Source organism: Carassius auratus, chromosome 30 (genome assembly GCF_003368295.1).
Source record: "Carassius auratus strain Wakin chromosome 30, ASM336829v1, whole genome shotgun sequence".
NCBI classification, from domain to species: Eukaryota; Metazoa; Chordata; class Actinopteri; order Cypriniformes; family Cyprinidae; genus Carassius; species Carassius auratus.
In genome coordinates this window covers 6,713,032-6,732,164 of record NC_039272.1, presented here as the reverse complement: position 1 = coordinate 6,732,164, position 19,133 = coordinate 6,713,032, and the positions used below count along the sequence as shown (strand labels likewise).

The window sequence follows — 19,133 nt, the reverse complement described above, 5'->3', positions numbered from 1 at the left end:
TGGACACATACAGCTGCTCACGTTAAAAATCTAGAGCTGAGAAAAAGCAGTATTGTAATTTTTGTGCTGACATATATATGAAGGTGGCGTGTTTTTAAAAGGTTTGACAAAAACCCAGATTTAACCTTGGAGTTAATGCACACTGGCCTGAAATAACGCAAATGTTTCTCGAGTAAATGACTCACGGACGATTTGTTGCCACCTGCTGGAGTAACGATGTTACGCAAGAGTATAAACGTATCTTTTTAGAAAACTAATTAAAAAAGATTCGAATTTTTTAGAGGGATCAAAACGTCCACCACAAGATTTGAATTGGGAATAGCATCTAGAATACTAATTTTACGATTTCTACCATGCAAAAATAGTAAGACTAGTATTGAGAAACCAGCCCATACAGAGCATCTTCAGAAAACAACACACGAATAGCGCCGCCTCAACGTCACAGCTGACGTTACGTAACGTGGGAAACAAGTTAATTTGTAAGTTTTGCGCCCTGTTCTTCCTTGCACTGTTCTTGCAAGAAAGAAGATATAAACATCTCTTTTTGGAGTTAGCAAGACAAAAAAGTGTGGTGAGTAAAGCTGTTCTTTTATAAAATATGAAGTATGCCTTGAATGCAGGGTAATGCAACTCTGCCACATGCATGGATGTCAAAGTGTGAATTATTTCCAGCTTATTTCCATTATCTATTAACTTACAGTTGACAAGGATTCAACTAATAAAAACAACTCAAGCTCTATAACCTTGTTAGATGTCATTATTCATCTTAACTTTGAAATAGTGTCTGTTTGGGGTTTTATGGACATAAGACTTCATAAAACAAATTAAGCATTTTCCCATGACAATGCAAAAATATGGCAACATTATGTATTCACTAATGGATGATTCATAACACACAGGTTTGTATTGAATTTTTTTTCCAATCGGTTTGCAACATTAAAATATGCAATAAAACCATGCATTTATATTTATACTTGCATTTAGTTAGCAGACATGAGGGTGTGCATCATTGGAGCAGGGGTCATCGGCCTCTCCACCGCTCAGAGCATCTACCAGCACTTCCACAGCAGGATCAGCCCCCTCACCATAGAGGTGTATGCTGATGTCTTCACTCCACTCACCACCAGCGACGGGGCAGCTGGACTCTGGCAGCCCTATCTCTACGACAAGGGCAACGTGCAAGAAACGTGAGCTTTCAATTGTGTTCCATGGCATAAAATAGCAACTAATTCAGTTGAAGCACATTCTTATGTGTTTTTATTCTTCTTCAGTAAATGGAACAAAGAGACGTTTGACTATCTTCTAAGTTGCCTCAGCTCTCCAGATTCAGTGAAAATGGGAATCTTCCTCCAGTCGGGCTACAATCTGTGCCCTGAACCCCAACCAGTAAGAACATTATCTTTTCATTGCATATATGGTCATTATCTACAGAATGGCATATAATAAACTGCAAGTTCTGACACACAGGATATATAAATCAGATAAATGATTTCACAGTTTTGTCTCTCCCTGTGGGCCCTAAACATGCTCCAGTCCAGTCAGTGAATGTCCTGAACAGAGCACAAAGAACCTTATTGTATATCTGAACAAAAAAAAAAAAAAGTGGTTGGAATTAAGAGACGTGAACATCCATTTTAAACTGCTGAGGCCTCTTTCTGGCATTGATTAAAACAGGATAAAATTAGAGTAAAAATAACTGACCCAAGAGAGAATAATGAAAAGCACTCAATCTCTGCTCCCCTCAAACAGGACCCTTCATTTAAAGATGCTGTGTTGGGTTTTCGCCAGCTGACTAAACGTGAACTAGACATGTTCCCGGGATACAGGTACTGATCAACTGCATCTTATCATTCACAAGCTATTTCGTAATTTGATGATGCTGTTTTGTTGTTTTACTCTTTGATGGTTGTAGTAGTAATTTTTGTAAAATTGCATACTTCACTTTTCCTTTTTCCTTCTATCTTTTCAGTTTTGGGTGGTTCAACACCGCTCTCATGATTGAAGGGAAGACATACCTGCCCTGGCTTATGGACTGGTGAGAGATTCCTGTGATCTAATCAGTAACCAACTTTAGAATTGGAATGAAATAGAATATAAAGTTGAGTTCAAGAGTCCACATTTCAAACTGTAATAAAAGCTTAGAAATTGTTTTCATTTATAAAAAAAAAAAAAAAAAAGCATTTTGACTTCTGTTTCTAAACTTGTATATTACATGTATATTAATTTGCATCTTGAATTTACATGAATATTTTTATTTTTGTGCTTAATTGTATATGCATTAGAATAACTGTTATGCATGTATATAGTCATGGAAAATCTTCTCTGGTCTTTTCTGGTCTAACAATGATTAACACTATCTTTTGACACCTTGGTCACATTTCTGTTTTCTACAGGTTAAGACAAAGAAATGTCAAGTTTTATCAGAGGAAGATTGGTTCATTTAAAGAGGTCTGAGCAATTCCTTATTCATTTCATTCATCTTTTTTTTTATTAATGGATCAGTATCCTAAAATTTACACTAGCTATTAAAAGCAAATCATTAATCAATAACACATTAATTTGATAGTGACAGTTGAGACATTTACAATGTAACAAAATAACTCTGTTTCAAATAAAGACTGATCTTTACAGCTTTCTTTTCATCAAAGACTCATGGAAAAAAAGTATCATCATTCCCAGAACGATATTAAACAGCATTATCATTGATAATATATGTAGGAATGAATATATACTGTACAAAAGTAATCATAACTTGTATATTTGTAATGACCTCCAAAATGTGCTTCAGCTGGCAGATAGTGGTGCTGATGTTATCATCAACTGCTCCGGTGTCCGATCAGGAGACCTCCAGCCTGATCCTGAGCTCCAGCCAGCCAGAGGACAGATCATTAAAGTGAGGTTTAGTGGAGAAAAGTCAATCAGACCTAAAGCTTTTACATGGAACTGCTCTGATCTAATGTTTTTATATCAACAGGTAGACGCTCCCTGGTTGAAACACTGGATCCTCACACATGATTCCTCATCAGGAGTTTATAACTCACCGTACATCATTCCTGGGTGAGCCTCTTCATGCATTTACAGTCATCTAAAGAAAGCTGAAATAAAATAAAAATGTAAATAGTAGATAAAAAAAACTTCAATATTAAAAACATTGGATTGTCAACTATCTGGAATTTGTTTTAGGTGCTAAAATGAATAAGCTAAAATAACAATAAATGAAAGCTAAATATGAATATATAAAAAAAACGAATGCAACTGACAGAGGCACAACAGTATTGCTAAAATAAAAGCTAAATTAAATTTTTTATGTAATACTTAACACGTACTAAGCATTGCTGCTCATTTTGTGTTTATAATGAAGTGCAGTCTTAGCAGTGATGTACTGTACATTACGTTTCTGCAGGAGTCGTTTAGTCACTGTGGGTGGAGTTTTCCAAGTAGGAAACTGGAATATGAAGAACAGTTCTGTTGACCACAAAGGGATCTGGGAAGCGGCCTGCAAGCTTGAGCCCAGTCTACAGGTAGTTTCAACTGTTTTAGCCTTGCTAAATTATTGTTTGTTTGAGTGGCATGAGTGGATTGGATGTTGTATTTTTTTTCTCTAGCTTGCACGGATAGTAGAGGACTGGACTGGTCTCAGACCGGCTCGCAGCAAAGTTAGACTGGAGAGAGAGACCATACGATCTGGACCGACCTCGTTTGAGGTGAGCTCATAGAATGACCATTACATTTAAGATCTGACGTCATTTTACAACATCAATATCCAAGATAATATATGATTAATAACGAGCCCCTAAATAGAAATGTTATTGGAAAAATATGACATTGGAGGGAAAAAAATTATATTGCAATATCATTACTGCAATAAGATGCATGGTACACGTTACTACTTCTACAAATGAGTGTTTGCAAGAGAATATTAAAAAAGTTTTGCATTACATTGTCTACATTTGACGATAAAACATCAAAACCCATTAAAATCAGATTCTGCCTACACTGGATACGGTTTGGCATGAACAACAAATCTCACATAGAAACTGAAGCATATTCTTTTTATGAGGAACTGACACAAGACGGTCATAGCCGGTGAAGAAAGGGTTTTGTAAGGTTTTGTGAACAAACATTAACGTTTTTCAGGCAAACACAAACGTTTTGCTAGTTAAATAATGTTTTTTTTTTCTCCATCTCATTTATTCCCCTAATCATGATGTCCCTTTAGAGCTCCACAGATTCATGATTCTCTGTTCACACACCATGCTGTTCTCTTTCTCCTCAGGTCATTCATAACTATGGTCATGGTGGTTTTGGAATGACCATCCATCGTGGATGTGCTGAGGAAACTGCTCGTCTCTTTGGACAGATCCTGCAGCAGAAACGCCCGCTAGCTCTCTCTAAATCACGTCTCTAATACATATATGACTCAACAATGTTATATATCATAATTTAACAATGTTAGACATAATTTTTATCAGACAACAGCAATAGTTTCCTTAATTCCATAGCAGCTGACATACTGATTCCAAAAGAAACTCCACGAGTTTAAGAATGTATCCTTAAATACTGAGATGTAAATGTACATCTATTATTTTTTATTATACTTTAATAGAGTTTTCAAATAAAATATAACACAACACAATCATAACAGAGATGAATTGTCAGCATGTTATTTAGCTAATGTACAATAATTGTCATGATTTATTTATGTTTTGATCTAATGTTTTTAGATCACTGTAGCTTTATTATTATCATGCACATGTTCATCACTGTAGTGGCAAGGGATCCTGCTCTTTGACTGTTTTAACAATAGACTTTTCAGGTATCTTCTAATTCATATAATGCACTTATTAAATAATTTTCCAGTATACATTGCATATATGAAGGCAGTATATAAAAATAGTATATGAAACATTATATTTAATATGTGAACATATCTGCACAACCTGTGATTCAACTGAACCTATTAATCAATTTAAACGCGCTTGAGCAGTTTAAAAAAGATAAATACAGGTACATAAACAATGTATAAACAGTATTATAAATAATAAATACATTTACATCTTTACAAATACGTAAACATTACACCAAGGCCTTAAAAAATACAATCAGATATGTACCTCTACAACTGAAGGATAATAATTATTCTGTATAATGTATTACTGAGGAAGCTGCTCGTCTATTTGGACAGATTCTGGAGCAGAAAGGATTGCTAGCATTCTCTAAATCACGTCTCTAGTAGATCTATGCCTCTGGACAAAAGTTTAGACATGTTATCTAATGTTTTAATTCTTATTTTCATTTATCTAATAACAATGATCATACTGATTCCACCAAGAGATAACGAATCTTCACAATTAAATACATTTCTCTACATTTATCTGCACTAATCTATAATAAAGATACATATACTCACTTTTTATTTTTTGAAGCATAATTTATTGTTATCTTACATGTACATCCAGTGCAGTGGCAAGAGATCTTTGCACACAGACACAAAACAAAAGGCAGGCAACTCTCTGCGCTCACAGGAACAACTGCACACTTCCCATCATGCCACACACACACCCACTGTACAGAAATACAATTAACCAAATATAGCATTGAGCAGTCGAGCCGAATAAACAAAGTGTGTTTTGATGCAAGCTGTCGTTTGAAAAATGTGCTTGGAGCCTGATGTGCTAGAATAGACAATAATAAAATAAATGTGACCTACAGGCCTGTTCTGATGAAAGCCACTTGCTGTTGTTTTATTGTTATTGAGCTGTATTTTAAGATAATAAGAATCCAATAACCTTTGATATGCCTGATTAGAAGGGATCAACTGGAGTTTATACACTTCACATGAGGGATTGCAGCGAAGAGAGGATGAAGAGAAGTGCTCTCAAGTGCTGTGAAAAGAAGACTTTGGTGTCCACTTAATACATCACTAGTGTCAGCGAAAGTCTAAAACTGTGAATGGATAATATTTAACCAGCTTAAAGTATGGTAAATGGTTGAAAAAAGCAAGATAACCGACCACAAACTGGTGCAATGTGTGATTAACAGCAGGCAGAATCCCGTCTTTTCTCTTCAGTTATGAGATAAAAGTTCTTATGACTTTGCCAAAGGAATACTGGAGTGTAAAGCCCTCTTAAAAAATTTAACAAATCATCTTTCTACTTCCTGTCATACTAAACCTGTCACAATCGTACATTGTCTTGTGCTATCTTAAAACTTCATGACTTCAGGTTCAATCTTTCGTTGTTCAAATGCTCCTCTGAACATGAGAGTGATTTCATGTGTTAAACTGCGTAATGCAGTTTGTCATGTTTTAGATTTTCAACCCATTTCCTGTTGTAGTTCCTTAGGGCAAAAGGGGAGTATTATGCATTATGCGATATCCATTTTCTCTGGTTTGGAGGTTCATAAAACGAAACCCTGCAACCTTTGGTGAAGGAATGTGTCATTAATGGACGGATTTAAATCAAAACCATGAGTTCTTAAAATGCATTTCCTTTGTGGACACACATTGCTTTTTGTTTTTGTTTTTAAAGAAAAGATTCCCAATTTCTTCTACAAAGTCCTTCCAGACCTATGTGTGGTGTTTCTCAGTCCTGTGATCCAGAGCTGGAATGTGGAACCCCTCCAGGACTGTGGTCTGAGGCCCGTCCCATCATCTCCTGACCCCACTCTCTGTGACTGGACTCCTGGAGGCCTCGTCCTGTGGTCTCTATGGGCAGGGCACAGGAAGCGATAGCAGCCAGCAAGCAGCAGCTACAGTACACCGACAGAGTCAGGTACACAGATGACTCCAGCATCACCTTGAGGACAGAAGCAGAGACTTATTCTTCTAGGTCACACATTCGACTGTTTAGTAAGATTCGAGTCTGGTGAGGGTTATTAAGATTAATGTTTTTGAAGAAATCTCTAATGTTCACCAAGAGTGCATTTAATTGATCAAAAATACAGTGACATTGTGAAAAAATATTTCATTGTCATTCAATGTCATTTTTTACTTTGATGGCAAAGCTACATCTTCAGCATCATTGCTCAAGTCTTCAGTGTCCTATGATTTTTCAGAAATTATTCTAAAATGCTGATTTCATGATTTCAAGAAACATTTCTTATTATTATTATTACTGTTGGAAGTGGTTGTGCTGCATGTTATTATTGTGGAAACCACAACACATTAAAAAAATACTATAGTATTATTGTATTATAGTGTTCCTGTAGCTCAACTGGGAGAGCATTGTGTTAGCAAGCAAGCTAGTGCAAGGTTGGGGGTTTGATTCCCCAGGAACACATGATAGGTAAAAATTGATAGCCTGAATGCACTGTAAGTCGCTTTGGATAAAAGCGTCTGCTAAATGCATAAATTTAATTAAATTTTTAATAAAAAAAAAAACTATAGTATAAATAGTATGTAATAGTTTTGTGTAAACAAAAATCTGAACACAAACCTTGCTTTAAGTTTTCTTTTTCGTTTCATGAGTTCTAACTTATTAATGAATCATAATTTCTGAAAACATTTACACATATGCAGTTAGTGAATGAGCCCCCTAGTCTTTTTCTTCTTTCTTTTTTTATTTCTTATTTCTTGTAACTCTTTGAATTACGTGCAGAGTGAGTTTTTTGCAAGCTGGACTCAAAGTCATGCAGCCCCCATGAGCACCAGAGCTCAGCACAACGGATAATTTGCCCAAAGGGCCACAGATTAAAAACCATTGTTTTACAGGAAGTGTTTTAACTGTTAAAAGCAAAAGTAAATAAGTAAATAAAAAACAGCAAGTATGTTGGATCTCCCACATCTATAATATCTCAAAATAATTTTATAATTTTTTTGTTTTTTTGAATGGGATTTTACATTATTCTGTATTTTGTGCCTTTTATTTATTGTTATTTCCACACCTGTGCCACAAATGGTGTGATGAGAGCTCCAACCCGAGCCATCCCACTACTGGTGCCCAAACCCAGTGCCCTCGTGGCTGTGGGATACACCTGCAAAAGAAAGACTGAGTGTGAACATTGAACTATTACTTAACCACAGGGTGGTTAGTGAATGACATGGACTTATTACTTCACTAAAGTTTCTTCAGCATGCTGTAAACACTTTCAAAATCTGTTAAATATCACTGACAAAGATTAATGTAGTTAGGTTAACTGCTTAGGGAATATTCAGTCAGTAACTGCACTCTTAAGCAACCTATAGACACTGTATGTAATATTCAACCCCTCAGCCCTGTTTCTGGAGATGAACTCCAGTATTTCATGGAAAGTAGGATGACAAAGCAGCCTGTTTTATGTCAGGTGAGCTGCTGCAATGGCTGCCAAGTGGAGGGAGTGATCCAGGAACTGGACGTTTCCCAAGGTCAAAATCCTTCTCCAGCACAGCTGTTGCCTTGAGCAAATCATTTAACACTACACTGACAGTCTACAGGCTTTACTCTCCTTACAGTGTATCTGCCAGGGGTGTCAAATATTCAATTACATATTGCTTCGTCAGGGAAAAGAAGGAAAGAGCTTCTCTTTGAGCCTCAGTTCTTCCAAAAAAGAATTATATATCAACTGAAATGAATTGAAAGGGTTCTCACCTCAGGGGTGTACACGTAAGCAGCCTGGAAACCTCCAGCGATAAAAGCCCTTGCGATGAATATAAATACCGTCAAAGACGTCCTGCAATAAAAGGCAATGAAGTTATTCACAGTATGTTCACAAATGTGATTACCACAAGCTTGAATGCCCTAGAAAAATGACTGCAATAGAAGAGCTTTCTGACCTTCCCACACAGCCGTAGAGCGGCACAATGCAGAGAGAGAAGACAAAGAAACACAACGCCATAGTCATCCTCCTCCCTAATCGATCAATCGCCCACAGGGTCACCAGCAGGCCTGTGACGCATCAATCAAAACGTTTGCCACATTTTCTTAATGCCTGCCATTACTTATTCAAAAAAGAGATGTTGAAGGAATAGTTCACTCAAAAAATGAACTTTTGCTGAAATTTCAAAATGTAGAGTTAGAGTTTGTTTCTTCATTGGAACAGAATTGAAGAGATTTATCACTGCATCACTTGCTCACCAGTGGATCCTCTGAAGTAAATGGGTGCCGTCAGAGTTCAAACAGCTGATGAAAACATCACAATAATCTACATTTGTTTTTGCTTGTAAATGGTGCATAATTTGTGCATATTTCCTTCCTGATTTAGACATGATGGAGCTATTAATATTAACGATGGCTAATGTTTTAGCTGGAAGCAATAGTTTAAAGTTAAGAACATCCTAATGACATCCTCTTACAATAAAAAACGATTTACTTCACAAGACATTATTTGATGAATTTGAGTGGTCTGAATTACTTGTGGATTATTGTGATGTTTTTACCAGCTGTTTCAACTTACATTCTGACGGCACCCATTCACTGCAGGTGAGTCATGTAATGCTTGATTTACAGTCAAACACATTCAACATGTCTCACACTATCAGTTTATTCGCTATAGTTTAGAAAATGGTAATAAAATATGATAAGAACTCAAGAGTTAAACTGTCAGAACAAATTCGTCTTGATAATATTAGATAACTTTGATAGAAAGGTTGAATAGCTGTCAGCTGTGAGCTGTTAAATATAAGAACACATTTATATAATACAAACTTAGGTCAACCAATTACCAAGCAATGCTTCATTTCGTTCAGTCTGTTAAAATTTCAGGCTATAATATGTCACAATTTACTTTATTTTGCTATCATCACTTAGATAAATGAACTACTGTCCTGCATCCACTAGTAAAAAGATATCAAAAATAATATCCGGTCTCTGAATAATTCATAATTCGGGTTCAGAACAGTCTTGGAGTGACTAAATTTTCATTTTTGAATGAGCTATTCCTTTAATGGCATTATAATTTAAATATATACCAGGAAACTCAGAAAGTGTGGTCCACAGAAGGTCTTTGTAATCATCTGAATTCAGATATTTGCACTCCAAGCTGCAACTTGGCTCCATTTTACTGCCCTTCGTCCCTAGGGGGAGACACACGAAGAGTATATGCACACAGAATACATTGGCTGTGTATGGTTAGCATTCTACCAATCTATCATTTGAAATGATATTAAACACACTGGTTTACATACTATTTTTAAAAAACATAGGCGATATAAAGGATATCCTATAGTTTATTCTATCCTATACATACCCCTTACATTCTCACTACGCTCTGATCTTTTTTTAAACACACAAATGCTTTCACTCACTACCACAGGCACCTCCCTCCTGGAAAAGCTCAGTCGTCAGCAAAACCACACCATAATATGAGAATGCATTAGAGAACCTGCATCAGAATGCACACAATAAACAGAATATGAACGGAGGGAGCAAGAACACAAAACACTGTGGAATATCTGAGTGAAATTGTGAAACTAAACTGTGAGAGTGAGAAAAAGTCCTTTACAACTTTAGTACTAGACATTTACATAATGGCATGTGATTGAATGAATGTTCACACAATAATTAAAAGAACTTTGGGGAAGCATCTTACCAAATGAACCAGAGCAGAATAGTGGTCCAGCGGAAGTGTGGAGAGAAAAGATCTTGAATTTTCCCCCTGTCCTCCTGAACCCAACAAATAACAATTATACCCAAAATAAGAAGGGATAAAATGCCAAAATGGTTAAGAGAGAGAGAGAGAGAGAGAGAGAGAGAGAGAAAGAGAGAGGTTAAATCAGGGGTCTCAAACTCAAATTGGCTAGGGGCCATTGATGTGATTGACACCTCACAGGAGGGCCATTTTAACATTCAAGCACAACAAGAAAGTGGACATTTTTTAAACATTATTTTTTAATTTACTTCAAATTACATTGCTAAAATATTTTTGTCAAACTTAACAACAGCATTGTCTCTATTATTGTTACAACAGCATACATATTAGTTTTTAACAGGTAGTGCAAATATTTTTTCCCTTTCTTTATTTTGACGTTTATTTCAGCAAAACGTTGATCAAATTCCTTCGGTAGGTTTTCAATATCAGAGGCATATTCATCACCACTGAATGCTGTGCCCTCCTCTGCAAGAGATCTGCATGTTGGGAAATGACTAAGGTTTTTTGCAGAAAGCTGAGTTTTCCACAATCTTAGTTTTGTGGAGAAGGCTTTCACACTGTCATTCGCTGCTGTGATGAGCTGACCTGCGCCCTGGAGCTTCAGGTTAAGGACATTCAGCTCCTGTGTTATGTCAACTAAGAATGCAAGGTCCATGACCCATTTAGGATCATCAAATTCAGGAACATCCATTCTGCCATCTTCCATGAATCTCTTCACCTCTGATCTTAACTCAAAGAATCTCCTCAGAACATTCCCCCTGCTGAGCCAGCGGACCTCAGTAAAATAAAGTACATCACCATATGTTGACTCAATTTCTTCTAAAAAGGCCCAAAACTGGCGATGCTGTAAACTCCTAGACCTGATGTAATTTATACATTTCAGGACAACAGACATGTTCATATTTCAAGCATTTGCTGCACAGTGCCTGTTGGTGTATAATGCAGTGCAGAACAACTGCTGCATCTGCATTTTCCTCTTCTAACTTTCTCTGTACTAGTGCTACGAGTCCATTTTTCCCCCCTGTCATAGACGGGGTGACCATCATTGGTAATGCCATTAGCCTGTTCCATGGCAAACCAGCGCGCTCAATGGCGTCACACAGCTGCTGAAATATATCTTTGGCTGTGGTACGGCCGTGCATTGGACACAAACTCAGCAACTCTTCTGTCACTTCAAATTGGTCATTAATACCCCTGATGAAAATTGCTAACTGAGCACTGTCGGTTATGTCTGTGCTTTCGTCAAGCGCCACAGAACATGCTGTGAAAACTTTAGATTTGCTGCGTGACTGATCATAAATGTCACTCGATAACTCGCTGATCCGCTCTGCCACTGTGTTCGCCGACAAAGATAGATTGTTGAACAAGTTTTTATTTTCTCGACAAAGAAATATCAGCCACTTTCTGCATGCAATCCTTTATAAACTGCCCTTCTGTGAATGGCTTTCCCGCTTTAGCGATCAACTCACTCACCACATAACTTGCCTCAACTGCAGCATCAGCATCTTTTTTGGCTTTATGGAAAATGTTTTGCTGGGACGTTAGCTCTCTCTGCAACAGCGTGGCTCGTCTTTTTCTCTCGTCTTCCTGGTACTTATCATACTGTTCTCCATGTTTAGTCGAGTAATGACGTTTGAGATTATATTCCTTTAGAACAGCCACTTTTTCTTTGCATATCAGACAGGTAGCGTTTCCATTAAACTCCACAAAAAAATACTGCAAAGTCCATCTTTCTTGAAACTGTCTGTGTTCTTCATCCACTTTCCTTTTCGGTTTGGAAAGAGACATCTTATCATTCGCACTTCGCAGCCAAACAACATAAACTACGTACGAATGCCCCGAAACCAGCGGTTTTTAAATCTGTCTGCATGCGCATTTTTTTTTTTTTTTTTTTGAGACAACTAGAAAATAATAATAATAATAATAAAATTAATTAAGCGGGCCGGATTATGTTTTATTTTTTACATCAGTGGCGGGCCGGGTGGAGGGGGGAGGGGGGCCTTAAATGGCCCACGGGCCGGCAGTTTGAGACACCTGGGTTAAATACAGTAGTAATTTTAAATATTATTAAAATGAAAAGTAACTATTTTAAATATATATATAATTTATTCATGTCATGGCACATCTGAATTTAGCAGTGAAACATTTATTATTATCAATGCTGAAAATGGTTAAAAACCATATGATTTTTTGATGAACAAAACAAAAGTTTAACAATATGAGTAGTATAAGTTTAAGTTGGTCCTATTATTTTCATCAATTTAGGATCATTTCTAGTACAAACATAATAATGAATCAAAATTTCTGTATGAAAACTTTCACACACCAATGCAGATTCAATGGCTAATACACAGTGTATTATAGTAAGTATTTCAATCATTTTCCAATAAATAAATACCAAGTAAAGAAAGCGGTAAATTGCATGACTGATATTAAAGTATATTTAACTAGTTTTTACCTGTCTGGCCACTATGAGTTTTCCCAGCGGCATGGGGACATTATTCTCTGTTGCAATGCGTTTGAGTGTGTTTAAAGCCTTCTCCTGGTTTCCCGTCAGGACGTCGTAACGAGCGCTCTCCGGCAGCCACTGTTGATGTGCATTAGACATTTCGCTTGTTCAGACGATATATTGCTCACACCACAAAACATGGCTTGGTCTATCCATATCTAGCTCTAAGAGAAAGAACAAACTGATATTTGAGAACTTCATACTTACAAAGCAAAGAAAAGCAAAAATGAAGAGTGGAATGGTGGAGAGGGCCAGCAGCCAGCGCCAGCCCAAAGTAGGCATCACCAAAATAGCCAGCATTACTTCAAACACTGTACCCAAAGCCCAGAATATCTACAGCGGATCAGAGAGAAAGACATTTAAGGTATACTAGTTATGAAGATTTCCATGTTTTGATACCATCAACTTATAACTGAAACTACTGAATCATTCAAGCTATGATACATGTACTTGAAGAATAAAATATTACCTCTATCAACAGAATGCAAGTGGCTCTGGACCGCATGGGGAGAAACTCAGCATACAATGTTACTCTTATAAGAGAGATCAAAAATTTGCTGTAAGTCTCTAATTATTTAATGATATTGTTATATAAAATGGTCAACTGTAATGGAGAATTTACAGATTAAAATAACTTGCAAATTAAACGTTTGAAGGCTACCATTCAAAGGTTTGGGGTCAGAAGGACTTTTTTTTATTTGTACTTTTATTTAGCATGGATGCATTACATTATTTTTTTGCAAAAACTATATAGAACAAATGCAATTAATAAATTCAATAATTTTGAAGTTCTTATTAAACATTTTTTTTTTTTTAAGTAAAACAACTATTCTCAAAATTGATAATTATAAGAAATGTTAATGGAATACCAAATCAGCATATCAGAATGATTTCTGAAGGATCATGTGACACTGAAGACTGGAGTAATGATGCTGACATTTCAGCTTTGCCATGACAGGACTAAATTAAATATCAAAATCTATTAAAATAGATTTTCAATTTAAATATTTCACAATATTACAGTTTTACAGTATTTCTGACCAAATGCAGCCTTGATGAGAAATTTCGATTTTCAGAAACTTCAAAAAATCCATACGACGCCAAACTTCTAAATAGTTCTGTGTGCATTCAGATCCGAGTCACACTTACGATTGTGGAGCCCCTCCGATGCCGAAGCCCACCAGAGCTCTGAGGAACAGGATCCATCCGTATATAGGTGCAAACGCACTGAGAAGGCCGTAAAACAGAGTCCAAAATACACTCATCTTCAAACCCTACCACACACACACACAGCTCTAATCAGTCCTCGCTGGTGCACAGTGAGAATAGAAACAACATTTGTGCCGTTGGACATGCACATACTGCTCTTTAATTAATAAACGTACTCACTGTTTTTCTCCCATATTTATCAGATATGTTTCCCCATAATGAAGAACTGATCATCATTCCAATAAATACTACCTGTTTGAGAGAAGATAAGAGACTCATTGCATATGCATCAGTGCGGTTATTCAGGATTAATGGAACAAGAACATTTCTTCTGCCAAACCTGTCTAAAAAAGCATGAGGGGAGTCATTATTGACTCAAGGAGTAGTGTACAGTACCGAAGTTAGCAGTGCCACCTGCCAGCTGGGCAGTGCCCACTCACAGTGCAGCTGAGGGGCCAAAATACTGAGAATCATCATCTCCATGGCATCGGCCATCTGCACACAAATACAACCATCAAGACATATGGAAACAAATATAGCAACTACTCCCTCTGTGTACAGCTTCAGCTTATAAAATGATAGTGTTCATTTGAAGAATATAAAATACTAAAAGTTTCATTTCAAAGCCAAACTGACTGTAATTATACAGGGTTGTGAGGGTATGACAATTATTCCCTCTCTTGATTTCGTTAAGTTTTGTTACCCAGGAAAGTCCAGTCAGGATGGACAGTTTCCACTGGAACATTCCAAAGCCAATGGCTTCCACTGCATCCTCAACCATAAAGGTATCTGTTAAAAGAGCAACATATGCCTTGAAGAAGTTTATGAGCTATCAACTATCCTGTTATAGGAAGCATTTAACATGCGCAAAGTGTTATTTTAGTATTATTTATACAGCATTTATTAACAACTTAGAAAAATATATTTCTGTTATTTGCAACATATCTATTTTGATTTAAGTGTTTGTTAACACTTCAGTATAGTGACCAATTCTTGCATGCATATATTACTAGTGTATTGGCTATTTGTTACTACTTCTAAAGCACATATTCTGCATGACCATATTCTACATCTCTAATCCTACCCAACATCTAAACTTAAAACAGTAATTACGAGTTTACTGACTCAAAAAATATGTAGCTAATAGTTAACCTCAAAATAACGTGTGACCAAGTTTTTTTTTTTTTTTTCAGGTTGATTTCAAATAAATAAACAAAAAGAAAGAAAGAAAGAAAGAAAATTTACAAATTAACTAAATAAATCAATTTTCTTTTTTAAGTTTTGGTAAGCAAATGTTTTGATACCTTGGAAAAACACATTTGTGACCCTGAACCACAAAACCGGTCATAAGGGTCAATTTTTAGAAAAACGTCTAAATACATCACCTGAAAGCTGAATAAATATGCTTTGACACTATTTGGCTGAGATACAACTAGTTAGCAATCTGAAAATCTTTGGGTGCCAAAAAATCTTAATATTGAGAAAATCGGATTTAAAGTTGTCCAAAAAAGGTCTTAACAATGCATATTACTAATCAAAAAGGTAGTTTTGATATATTTATTGCAAGAAATTTACATTTCTTTATATCTTCATGGAACATAATCTTTACTTAATATTCCTAATGATTTTTGGCATAAAAGAAAAATCAATCATTTTGACCAATGTATTGTTGGCTATTGCTACAGCTATACCTGTGCTACTTATGTATTAGGACTGGTTTAGTGGGAAAGGGTCACATTTAGAAAGAACGGAAACACCTATTCAAAAATGTAACAACTGGTGAACAATAAGCATGTTAATGAACTAATCATACCATCAGTGGGGTTGGCAAATTCCCGAGGCACCGGAGCAGCATCGGCCAGGGAAACAGACTCCATATCCGTCCGTCCTCCCTCCACCTGCAAAGCCTCTTCCCTTCTGCCACACTCATCCTCTGAGCGAGTGCTTTCACCTGTACGCCGAAATTTCACCACTCTGTCAGAGGGACAAACAGGCAAACAGATATATAAGGTACAGAATCAACCAGATCGACACATCTCTGAAGCACTGCATATGAATGGTTGACTAAAAAAGCCAATAAGGCTCTAATATGCTCTATCTTTCTGCTGCTGCTGTTTTCAGAGAACATGAAGAAAGATTTAAATAGGCCTGACAGCTTAATCACAGCTTCAGCAATGCCTATGCATAATATATATACAGTAGCAGCAGCCAATATACAGTATATGCTGTTTATTGGAATGTGGCAGACTGAAATAAGTCATTCGTCAGATCAAGGATCTGTATGTGGAATACAGCTGTAAAGAGCTGGACAGAATGATGCACATAATAAGAGACTGTTGCCAAGGTGATGAGAGAGCTTCCTGTTTGAGCAATCCCTCTTCTGGGGTTCTGAAACGAAAGCACCAGAGAAAGCCAGACGTGTGAAGAGACTGCACAATGATGTTTGAAACTGTGACTCACGACCGACAGCCTTAATGGGGCGACAGGATGACAGGCATCTTCTCATTGAATGAAAACTGCTGTTTGAAGAAAACAACAACAGATGCTCTAGTGGTAGTCAGGGGGATTTTAAATATCCTCACAGCTATGAAGACAGATTGGATCAGGGAGCAGTAAATAAGAGGAGCACACAGATATCCCACGGTGTAATTACTGTAATTGCAGGGCTCACAGCGACCAATAAAGCTTTCGTGAGCAGACAGGCAGTGTAATTAAAAAAGATGACCTCTCCACGCTCACCAGAGACAAACGTTTCTCTGGAAGAGTAAAAAAAAAAAAAAAAGAAACAAGGACGCAGATCATAAATCATCTGAAATTAGCAATGGTTTCGATGACAGAGCAGACATTAGCTCCTGCAAACATTAAGAAAATGCTAAAAAATTGACGATTTCATCAGTATTATTTTGAAAAAGACTGAAACAAGCTCTACATCAACAATTAAGAGTGCTGCCATCCTGATTTTTCTGCGCACTGTCAGATGGGGACTGGGCCTACTGCCAAGCATCAGCAGCACAGGAATACCATCAGCATAAACAGGCAGTGTATTCAAAACTCGTACAACACTCATCTGCAACACAGATGATCAATGACACACAAGGACAGATTTACATTTATTTGTCTTGTTAAGATGCCACTGATGCACTGGGCGATCAGTCAATTAGACCAAGATGTTTGGCTATACATGAATGACCTCATTCCTTTTAGAACCAGATATACTTTGTACTGTGCTGAAAATCCTATGCTGAAAGCCTTTTAAAAACTGCTTGTAAGTTTCAAACAGATTTACAAAACCTGTGTAAAACATTAATAAAAAGACTGATTTAAAAACAATATAACACGACACTATAAGCAATGTTTGGGAACACTACAAGTGCAGCAAAAATATTTTTGGAAGGGTTTATAACATTCATGAGCATAGTTGACGTTTTAGTCCTATGTGATAATATTAACTTGCATTTTTGGTAAAAAAAAAAAAAAAGTAAAAAATAAAAAAAAAACGCTACATAAGGGCTATTTAAGCTTTTTGCTATAATGTAAAAAAAAAATTTGTAAAATGAAAAAGAAAGTAAAAATGTTACAATTAAACTTTTGCTAACCATATAAAGTTTTAAATTATGTTAGCTTTAATGGAGATAAATGCAATTTTAGCTTTAGGTTTTAGAACCATAATAAAGTAATACTTACCGTACATGTAGTTCACAATAAAGTATTACTTTTTGATTGAAATAATATTACATTCAACAAGACAATATAATTTTATGTAGGCCTACATAAAATGTATAATAGGCTATATATTTTAGAATAACTTATGAAAACTTGCTTTTTTGAAATATAGAGGGTTTTAATTTAACCTTGGGTTAACATATTTTTTTAAACCCTAGATTAAGTAACTTTTCAGTTTATATATATATATGTATATAAACTGAAAAGTTACTTAATATATATATATATATATATATATATATATATATATATATATATATATATATATATATATTTTTTTTTTTTTTTTATTCTTAGTTGTATTTAACAATAAGTTAAGAAAGCCCTGGCTGCCACAGAAAACATTACAAATAATTTAAAATTGTAAAATATATATATATATATATATAATCGATTTTCTATTAGGCCAATCAAATTGGCTTCGTGTTATTACGTAAATCTATTTGAACTCAATGCAATGTGATCTGTGATAAGAATGAGTGTTAAACCACACATAAAACACCCACTCAGACACAGATAATTATTGCGTTATTCAATGGAATCATCATGTACAATGCAAATGAATCAATGGACGAATAAATATTCAATGCAACACAACGTTACTGCTTTAAAATACATAAACAGTTGAATCTACTTGATCTGTTTACCAAACAAATGCCAATCCATACTGCCCAAATACCCATATTCTACATCAGCCTACATCTACAGCAGCCATTATGTAAGCAGTGATTTTTCAAATAAGTTGCATGAATATCAATGTCACATTCTAGCAGCTGTAGATCGATACGGGCTGAAATGAACGGAACAGAGTGTTTACATGACGGCTCAGGTCGGATGAAAGAAACGGCATGAAAAGCAGACTCACGGGAGCTGTCTTAACTGAAACAAATCATCGTCCATTATCGGTGTGTTAGTCGGGCTGCCGGTGTCTTTGTCTCATTGCCGTTACATTGCTGTCGGGTCGAGGCTGATTTCAGCACCGCGGGTGTGAGGACAGAGAAGAGCTCAGAGAGGGGCGGCGCGCTGCGGAGCGTCCATGATCCCTGCGTCTGTCGCGTCGCGTCGCTCGCTAGCGCTGGATCTCTGCAAAGGCATGAACCAAAGGATCGGAGGGAACAAGATGGCG

The 19,133-nt window shown here is 36.3% G+C and overlaps 2 protein-coding genes across 2 annotated transcripts; one reads left to right on the top strand and one right to left on the bottom strand.

Moving 5' to 3' along the window:
* The first annotated feature begins 95 nt into the window (after positions 1 to 95).
* On the top strand, positions 96 to 4,439 carry LOC113049018 (D-amino-acid oxidase-like). Its single transcript, XM_026211028.1, has 11 exons — positions 96 to 571; positions 985 to 1,187; positions 1,272 to 1,386; positions 1,750 to 1,826; positions 1,970 to 2,035; positions 2,394 to 2,448; positions 2,789 to 2,893; positions 2,975 to 3,057; positions 3,404 to 3,521; positions 3,606 to 3,704; positions 4,277 to 4,439. Exons 2-11 carry the CDS (start codon positions 994 to 996, stop codon positions 4,406 to 4,408), a joined length of 1,044 nt encoding a protein of 347 aa, XP_026066813.1. The 5' UTR covers positions 96 to 571; positions 985 to 993; the 3' UTR covers positions 4,409 to 4,439.
* Positions 4,440 to 4,894: 455 nt separating this feature from the next.
* On the bottom strand, positions 4,895 to 19,113 carry LOC113049017 (synaptic vesicle 2-related protein-like). Its single transcript, XM_026211027.1, has 16 exons — positions 18,873 to 19,113; positions 16,098 to 16,258; positions 14,988 to 15,073; positions 14,681 to 14,779; positions 14,465 to 14,536; positions 14,225 to 14,349; positions 13,545 to 13,608; positions 13,283 to 13,408; positions 13,025 to 13,153; positions 10,507 to 10,580; positions 10,223 to 10,299; positions 9,887 to 9,991; positions 8,753 to 8,864; positions 8,568 to 8,649; positions 7,885 to 7,974; positions 4,895 to 6,797 (listed from the first exon to the last, which is right to left on the bottom strand). Exons 1-16 carry the CDS (start codon positions 18,905 to 18,907, stop codon positions 6,585 to 6,587), a joined length of 1,650 nt encoding a protein of 549 aa, XP_026066812.1. The 5' UTR covers positions 18,908 to 19,113; the 3' UTR covers positions 4,895 to 6,584.
* Positions 19,114 to 19,133: the final 20 nt, after the last annotated feature.